The 9168-nt window shown below is 38.9% G+C and overlaps 1 protein-coding gene across 1 annotated transcript; it reads left to right on the top strand.

The window, feature by feature from the left end:
• The first annotated feature begins 857 nt into the window (after nucleotides 1-857).
• LOC111337966 (WD repeat-containing protein 54) lies at nucleotides 858-8694 on the top strand. The gene is made up of 8 exons (XM_022944368.2): nucleotides 858-1209; nucleotides 3428-3490; nucleotides 3931-3994; nucleotides 4292-4348; nucleotides 4749-4956; nucleotides 5110-5272; nucleotides 5914-5979; nucleotides 6825-8694. The coding sequence occupies exons 1-8, from the start codon at nucleotides 991-993 to the stop codon at nucleotides 6954-6956; spliced, it is 972 nt and encodes a 323-aa protein (XP_022800103.2). The 5' UTR covers nucleotides 858-990; the 3' UTR covers nucleotides 6957-8694.
• The last annotated feature ends 474 nt before the right edge of the window (nucleotides 8695-9168 follow it).

The following is a 9168-nucleotide window of genomic DNA, read 5'->3' on the forward strand; positions in this document are numbered from 1 at the left end:
GCTTAGTTTTTTCAGACATCTGATTAAATATCTGCGATGTACTATCGTTGTGCAACCCAAAATTTAAGTTCCTTTTGCATCACGAACAAACTGAATAACTCTGTAAGGGGAAGGGCAGCCTTCAACAGGAGTGAAGGGAATCTAAAGAGATAAAATAATCCGAGAACATTTACACAGAGTTCAAATAATCACCTGGGAAAAAATTACCTTGAATTTTCCGAGTCTGAGTTCGTGAGGATAGATTGGGTTAAAAGCAGTCCAATCATCTGAACTATTGGGTAGTGTTTCCTTGGCTTTGAAATACAATGTAAGTTCGTGCCAGCCAGTGTACTATTACAACTACGCAACCTCAATTTAAGAATCGTGAAAATAGCAAAATAACAGTCACGGTACCTCATCAGAACACCCAGTACATAGTGTCAGTAGTGTTGTTAAGAGAGAGGGAAGTCCCAAGGGTTCTGTACGAAAAAAACGGGGGGGTGGGGGGGGGGGGAATTTTCCCAACTTCTCAAGAGTAAACTAAATTCATTTGAAATATTGTAAAGTAATGCTCAACATCTACTAAACATTCGCAATGTTTAGCCGTGAGTATGTCACGTTAAGTCACTCCCCATGACCCAGCTAAGTTTTGTCGAAGCACCATCCTGTCATCGGTCCCGATCATCTACAGCTACAGACCACTGCAAACAGGCGAAGGATATCCCTGCCCTCTCCCAGATGTTTCCCTCCCGCGTCTTCCTCTTTCTTTTCAGTTTAAAGATAAGGAAATAAAAACTATTTCAAAAGAGTCCTAAAGTTCTCATAACAGCTAATTTTCCTGAAATGATTATTTCGCCTCCTCGCTCGATAGGTCTGGTAACTAGCAACCTGGGAAATGCCTGCAGCCCATTGCCACCTGCTCACAGCATCCATCTCGGACGAACTCGATCGCTGAATTTTATATCGAATCGCTCCAAAACTACTAAATTTTAGGGCTCTCTGACACTCAAAATGTTTTCACGAGATTCCTCGGTGAGCATTAAAGCCAGTGCCTCCTCCTTGTGCAACAATCTTACGGTTTTGTCATCGAAGGAGAAGCAGTCGTTAACTTATGGCGTCGTTCACAAGGCATTTGTTTGTATCACCACCGTTACTAAGGGCACTGTCGTAAACCAGAAGCAAGTCTCTTGTAAAGGAGAAGGAGCTCATAGTAGCTCTGCTGTGTTGCAGGTAATTGCGTTGTTTATTGCCTCGCCAAGCTGGGGGTAATGGTTAAATTCAAATGTAATCTACATGCCTTTGAGATCAGCTTGTTTACATAACTAAACTTTTCTTGCTTTGACCTGATGATGACCATGATGAACTGTTCTTATAATAGATATGCAGTGCACAGTAATAAGTTCGGTGAAAATCTGATAATCGAACGCGCCTGAAAACTGCTTCTGCATCGATGAAAATTTACCTCAGCTGTTTGTTGTTCTTTGCAAATAAACTTAAAAATCGGTGTTAGTGTACCAAATTTAAGACTACAGGTCATTTTAGGAGCTGACCAGAAGGTTAGCAAATAATGGCATAACTGAGAACATACGAACTATTTGATTATTAGCAGCATAAACAAGTTTTCAACAATCCATCTCTAGCATCAGAGTTTGCAGGTCATTGTGAATTCTAAGGTTAGCTGAATTATTCATGTCTTTTGATTGGTTCTTTATTATGATCTTTTGGAGGACAGCCACGTAGATGATGTCACAATTCATGAAATTTTGCTTTTTCATCTTATAAAACAAATCAGAGCACTGAAGATGTTAATGACATAACAACATCAGTCATGCACTTGTCAGCGTCTTGAGTGCGACATTGTGGTTTTTACCACATTTTAACATCACCTGTGACCTATTATTGAACAGATGCACAGCAACATAGAATCTATTTGTTTAGTGTGATATAATCAACAAATGGTAAACACCACAGCGTACACTATTGAGTTATGGATGCACGCGGGAGGTTGCTAAGCACAAAAGAAGCGTAAGAGTCGCTCGAGGCGATAGCCTCGAGCGACTCTAGCTTCTTGAGTGCTGAGCAAACCTCCCAAGTGCATCCATAACTCAATAGTGTACGCTGTGGTGTTTACCATTTGTTTTATAACATAACATTAACACATTGTAGCTAAAGAGTTCCCTTTTATTTAACAAATCTTATGTGACCAGAAAAAACAAGCGCGCACGGAAAAATAGTCTTTACAGTTGCTCACGTCAGCAGCGTACACCCATGGGCAAATGGAGGACGCTAAATTGACCAATCAGAGCGCGCGCTTTACTTTGGTTATGTTATAAAAAGTCTTATTTCCTTGCTCCATTAAATTTCTCATCATCTGGGGGAATCGTTGACCCTTTGACCTCTTAGATTGACCGCAAGGCTGTGGTCTAGCAGCACCCAGTGGCCCCTGGTGCCTTACTTTTGCTCTTGGGTGACTCGGAAATTTTACTTTTTTCATAAAAAGCATATGCTGGGTGCCCTGGATTTCATAGTTTCAGAGTACTGGGCTCCATTCAATTTTCCTTAGAGCACAGCCTTGGACTGGTTTCTAATTTCTCTTTGCAGTATCACCCTTGGATAAAATGTAAAAGTCACAAGAATAAAATCTAAATCTAAATGTCTGATCTGCAAAGGGCAGTACAGCCCATCTTCAGCAGATATACCTACCCATCCCGTCCCAGGGGAGGACATCCACCACACAGTGATCTTGTGTGTGGGAAATTAATGTCTCCTACCCCTATCCCTGCAGGAGACGGGGCCTATAGTTTATTCGTCCTTATCCGAGAAAACTAGAATATCTATCCATTTCTTGATATTATAGAAAGGTAGCACATTCTCCTCAGTTATTTTAAGACCATGAGTGTTGATCTGGCTGGGGCTCGAACCCTCAACCTCCCACACAAAAGTCTGGCGCTCTAACCAATTAAACTAACCGGGAGGAAATGGTCACCAAATTAAGAAGCTCCTGATTGTCAAACTTATTCTCCTCGTCGGTATCATAGGCAATGCTAAGAGAATAGCAGTGTTTGGGTGTACAGGGTTCATCATATCAGGGCTTGACACTAACTCTTCAACTTACTAGCCAAGCAGCGAGTGACATCTTAGACGTTACGACAATTTCGGTTTGTTTACTGGCCAAACTGGCTAGTTGAAATTGAAGACCACTGGCCAAAACTGAATTTCTAGTAGTCTGGGGCTAGTTGGCTACTGTTAGTGTCAAGCCCTACATATACTGACTCAGTTACGAATTGTGCCAGGTGGACACAAGTCCTGCAAATACACTGTGGACATGTCAGACTCCTATATCCTTAATCGTTTCTGTGGTCTTGATTAAATATAGTTTCAGGCAACAGCATTCTATTGTGTTCAGAATTTTTAAAATTACTGTTACTGATGATAATTAACTTCTCAGGCAAAGTGGTGTGAACTTCCAGAAAGAACTGTCCTAGTTATCACATCTGTTAAGGGTGCCCAGGTACTGTGTCCTTTTTACTTTATATAGATGATTTGATTTTTACAGTGCATTTGGGGATGTAGTAGCCAGTTAGCATTCTGGACTCCTGGATCAGGTCTTTATGTTGGTTTTTCAAGCAAAAACAAATCTCAAAGTACCTTTCTTCATCTAGGAGAGTTAAGAACCCCAAACAGTCGGGACAGTTTCTCTGCCAGTGTTAAGGAAATCATCTCTTGAAATAATTGCAAATGGCTAGATTTTTACACTAATCTTGTGATACAACTTTGCTATCATGTTATCTGGAAAATGCTATTGTTTTCAGCCAATCAGAAGTGGGTAATTAATTTTCATCATATTTGTTACAATAGGAGACAACAAACACCTTGTTTTTATTGTATATCAGTTCCCATGATACATGTGAACTGGTTTATTTGTTCATATTTGAATGATTTGTGATTTAGATGTTTGAAACAGATGGATCTATAATGATTTTCTGGCAAGCGCTTGGAGAATCAAAGGAAGGAGGTATACCTTGTTTTTATGTTTTTTTAATCAAAACCATACAGCTCTATTACAAGACATCAAGCCTGGAATTTTAAGCAGAAATTTTAGTAGCTGAAGTGGGTTTTGAAATCATAAAAAACAGCATATTACAAGCTGACTATCTGTAGAAGAGGGTATTGATTTTAGCATTAATTATTTTGAACATGGAGTCCAATTTGGAGGCCTTTGAATGATACTAACCCCAAACACAAACCTGCTCATCACGAGCCTGCTTTTATTAATGAAACAGCTTTAATTTACTTTTCCTTTATCGTACAGTCTATTCTCATTTTGCTAGAGGAATATCTGCAGTTGGTGACAAGTACATTTGTGTTGGTGAGTTGAACTAGAAGACAGTTCTTATTATTCTTAATATTTATTTTAATTTTTGAACCTCCTACTCCAGCTGTGACCATCTACATACAGGTATGTTGGCAAATCACCCTCAGAGGATTTGTAATGTAATCTGGTAAGAAAAGCAGATAATTACTATTAGTAATATTTTTTGTGTGTTTGAGTCCTCCCCCCTTAAAGGAGGTGTCCACCCTAGGAAAGTGTGTTCTTGTGAGAAGTGTCTACCTGCAGAGGGTGACCCTTCACATAAGGGTGTCTGCAGATGGGAAGTGTTCACCATTTGATTTTGTAAACCTACTAGATGTGTGTTTTCACGAAGCTCTCTGTCCACAGTGATGTCCATGTTCAACTGTGTTACCCTCAAGCAAGTTTTTTGTTTCAGGTACATCAGAGGGCAGTATCATGGTTTTCGACATTCCCCCACGTGGAACAGCTGTGAAGCTACAGGAGACACTTGCTTCACATAAGACAGCCATTTGTGAGCTTGAAGCACAAGGTGGACGGATTGTATCATCAGATGAGGAAGGTAACATCATACTGTGGCAGTCCGGAGGACATTTTACAGAGATTATTAAGATAGATGGAAAAGGGTAAGCAGTTACATCTTCCTTCCAAATGTCAACTTGAACATTTAATTTTTATTCAGTGCAGGTGATACACCATTAAGCATGAAAACTCAAGTGAAAACTCATGTATTGTCAAGTCAAATATAACTAATTCTTTAAACACGTTTTCTCTACCAGGTTTCCCTGCTCAACGGTGTGCTTGTACAAGGACTTTATCATTGGTGGTTTTGCCACGGGTCACATTAGGGTCTTCGGTGCGTCATCTGGTGCGCAGTGTATTGAGGCGTGCGCTCACGCTCGTTGGATAAATGCGATGGATATTTCTGTAGAAGCAGGACTAGTAAGGAAATTTTTCCTTTGCAAAAACTGATATATTTGTTTTGAAGATTTGACCTTGCTATTAGAGCACAGCTTAAGGTGGTAAATTTTAAGCTTTAACTAGAAGTAAAGGAAATTTGTCACAAACATACAGCCGAAAAAAGTAGAAGTCCCATGTTCAGATTCAGGCTCCAACTTGTTCTCTGCCAGAAGAGTAATAAAAAAATCGTTGGCGAGCCAAGGGCCCGTTTCTCGAAAATCCCGGTAACTTTACAGGCCCGACCGATAAAGTATTATTTGAATTAATTATACGGAATGGTAATGCAAGAGTTAGTTCAAACATTGGCTTATCCTGTTTTTCTCTTTTCCCATATCTTTATTGATTGATCTTCACAACTTTCAAAATCTCGCTCTTGAACGAAAAAAGACAAACAATAGTCCGCTTTTCGGGCCAGTTAAGTGATTCTTTCAACCAACGAGCCCCAGCATCCTGTGTGCTGTTAGGATTAGCAGTGTCAATAGTGGAGATTTCTAGCTCAGTTTTTTGTAAGAAAAGAGATTTGAAACAGTTGCCATAAGCGTTGCAACCACCACTGTTTCGATTGTTTGTCCTTTTTCAGTTTTTCAATAAACTAAATAACGTAATTTTGTTACTATTTTCAGCTTGTTACTGCTTCAGAAGACTCTTGTGTCAGAGTTTGGAAGCTTTCTGATGATAGCAGTCCAACGGTAAGTTTTTAGCATTGATTTCTTTTTGCTGTTGTTTTTGTGGTTTGCTAGGATCTTCAAAGTGACCAGTCGTTTCTTGCTGAAATTGTCAGCACTGTTTGATTATGTGCAATCTGAGTTCAAGAGCGCTCTCTTCCGTTTTAATCTCTATTGTAAAGAACGATATCACAGTAAGATTTTTCACGAGAGTGGAACAAAGAGCGAAGAAAATTCTTGAGTCGCTTGTGAAGATCCATATCTCAAAGCTACGGATTCCGCACTCGGATGCTATACCACTGAGGTACTGAGAATACTGCCGTGAGCTAGGCCATTTCGAGGTTTATATTCGACACGTGTCTTCAAACTGCAAGTATCAGCAATTTCGAAAGCATCGTGAGTGTAAACAGAATAACAAAGACCTTAATTTTTGTTTAGTATGAATGTTTTCAAAGATGGTCACTTTAAATGACACAGTTTCTCAGCCTTGCTAAGACATGGCTTGCAGAGATAAAACGTCGACAAGTTCGTCAACCTCACTCGCTTAAACAGAGCCTGTTCAATCTGAGGAAATCCTCGCCGGCGCGAAGTATCAAAAAAAACAAAAAAAAAGACAAAACTCTGTCTCGAAAAGCCAGTGAGCTCGAAAAAAAAAAACCAGTAAACAACTTCAAGAGCGGGAAAACCACCTGAATGACCAAGCACCTTTGCCTCACGTCAGACTGTGCATCTGATTGGATGATCGGTGGCACGAGATTTCTTGACCAATCACAGAGCCTAAAAACAGCAAATCAATGTATCCCGGATGGAAAATTCTGCCATAACATACTGAACGATTGATTCCATTGCTTGATTTTTATTTTCTTCAGATGGAAATGGTATTTCAACAAGTCATTGCAGATACCCAGCTATGCGGAGCAAGATTCACGGACTTGTCGGGAGACTCCTTTGGTGTGGCTGGATATGACTTAGGAGAGATAATAATGTTTTCCAAAAAATAGAAATTTCCTTAATTTATTCCTGGTACCATTACTTTGAAAACATGCCGTAACGATTACTTCTAGTGTGATTATCAAAGAGATTTTGCGAAAAGCAAGCCCGCAAATCCGCAGCCCAGCAGTTCAGCGGCCCACGACGTGCTCTAGGGCTCAGGGCGTATCTTCTCTGTGGGTGCTCTAATTTGTCACGGCCTTTAATATCTCGTGGTAATGAAACGATAAACATAAAATCTGAGGACTTTGAAAATGAACGTCTGTTAAGCCAGTGAGTTTTAAAATAATAGACAGTAAAAGGCTTTTAAAATCATTTTCCCAAATAAAATGAAGGAAAATGTGACGAAGATTGCAAATTATTGAAACGATTTTAAAAAAAGGAACGAACGCAAAAACTCGCCATCGTTCGTCTTGGATTGTGGAACATACCACACAGAGTTCATAGTCTTGGTATGTACATGTGGTGCGCTGACCACGACGTGAAATGAGCTGCAGACTGCTGACTGCTTGTGGCAAAACCCTCTTCAAACGCGCTTGATTAAATCCAACTTTGTCCTATTTCCTTTTTGATCATTGCTTGGTCTCATTCTTGTGGCTTTGCATAGTGTTGTTTCCTTTTAACATACTTAAATACATTATTAATTTGCCGTAGCAACAGCGCTGTTTGCAGATTGAAAATCTTCATAACGCTTTAAATATCGGTGCAGTAACCAGCTTAACAGCTTGAAATAAATTTTATCTTGTTATACATCAAGGGTTTCAATTCTTCGAAATTATATAATTACTGAGATTAACCTTTTAGTTTAGTTGAAGATAGGCTAGACTTCATCGCCGTTTCAGCCGTTGTTCAAATTTGCAGCCGTTTTGGCTGGAAGCAGACAGCAAATTCTGTTCTTTTTTCTTGCAATTAGGGCAGATCTTGTGAATGCGTAAACTGGGTTTTCATATGGTGCTTTTGGAAAGATTTTGTTTCTTGTGGTAGCAGTTTTTCTTTCAAATAGCCAATTAATCGTCAATAGATTTTTCTACTTACATCTGACGTAATTTGTCTTAAAATCCTTTTCATGACGTTGTAAATATGGCACTAGAGTGTACCATTTTGATGCATCAATGGTTCCAGTTCTTTTAAAAAATATGCATTTATACAGATTAACCTTTAAGTTATTTAAAGATAAGTTGAAGTTTATTATCCTCTGTCAAGCGTACAGATAAATTCTGTTATTTTTTCTTCACTACCTAAAGTACTCTTATCGACCACATGAACTATGTTTTACGAACCAGAAGGCCCGCCTTTCAAAAGAAAATTTCAAGATCGTAGTGGTAAGATAATTTAATCTAGGATTAGGATGGATGTTTTTCCAGAGATTGTAGGAGAGTGACAAACCTTGATTAATCATCAAGATTAGTGTAATTGGCTTGTGAAAATCCGTAGTTATGGGCATCCTTCAAGTTACAGTGACATAACGTATTTCAGCGAACAACAAAACCCATTGTTAAGATCATAGACACGTTTAACCGTGGAAATAACCAATCTAGAAAGCGAACTTTGTACAACGTTGAGATAAAGCCTGAGTTAGCAAAAGTAAGGAGATGTCTTTCTTTAATTAGCGTGGCGACATATAAAGACTTTGCTTCTCGTGGAGTTGTATTTGTCAGATATATCGTCGATCCACAACGTACTCAAGTCCAACGTCACCATTTCAAAATGAATCCGCTTTGGTTGTTGATTAAAAAAGATCCGTAAGCTACTTTTGTCTTTCTTTTGTCTTTCTTTTGTCTTTCTTTTTTATTTTTTCTTAAGGGATGTGCATCCTCCAGCCCCCGCTGTTTGTGTTACATCTTTTTTTTTTTTCTCCAAGTGAACTGTATTCTTGGTATGAATTTAAAGATCTTGTCGCTTCTATCGAAAAAAGAACGACGAACCGTTCAGGTACACTTTGATCTAAAAAGTGATTGAAAAGTGATTTGTAACCATTACTCGAGCTATTTATAAAATATTAATAATTATCTATAAGATACTGCTGAAATACCAGGATATTTCCTTTTACTGAAAAATCATATCGCAGTGAAGACACTATTTTTATCTTTCACGTGTGAGGATATTGGTGTCGCCATGGTTACTACCATGATTAGCCAGTTTCAAGAGAGAAATGAATAAAAAAATTGTGTTTTATGTGGAAATTTCATCAGTATTTATCATAAACAGAACATTACATGGCCG

The sequence above is a fragment of the Stylophora pistillata genome, chromosome 1, assembly GCF_964205215.1.
Source record: "Stylophora pistillata chromosome 1, jaStyPist1.2, whole genome shotgun sequence".
Taxonomy (NCBI): Eukaryota; Metazoa; Cnidaria; class Anthozoa; order Scleractinia; family Pocilloporidae; genus Stylophora; species Stylophora pistillata.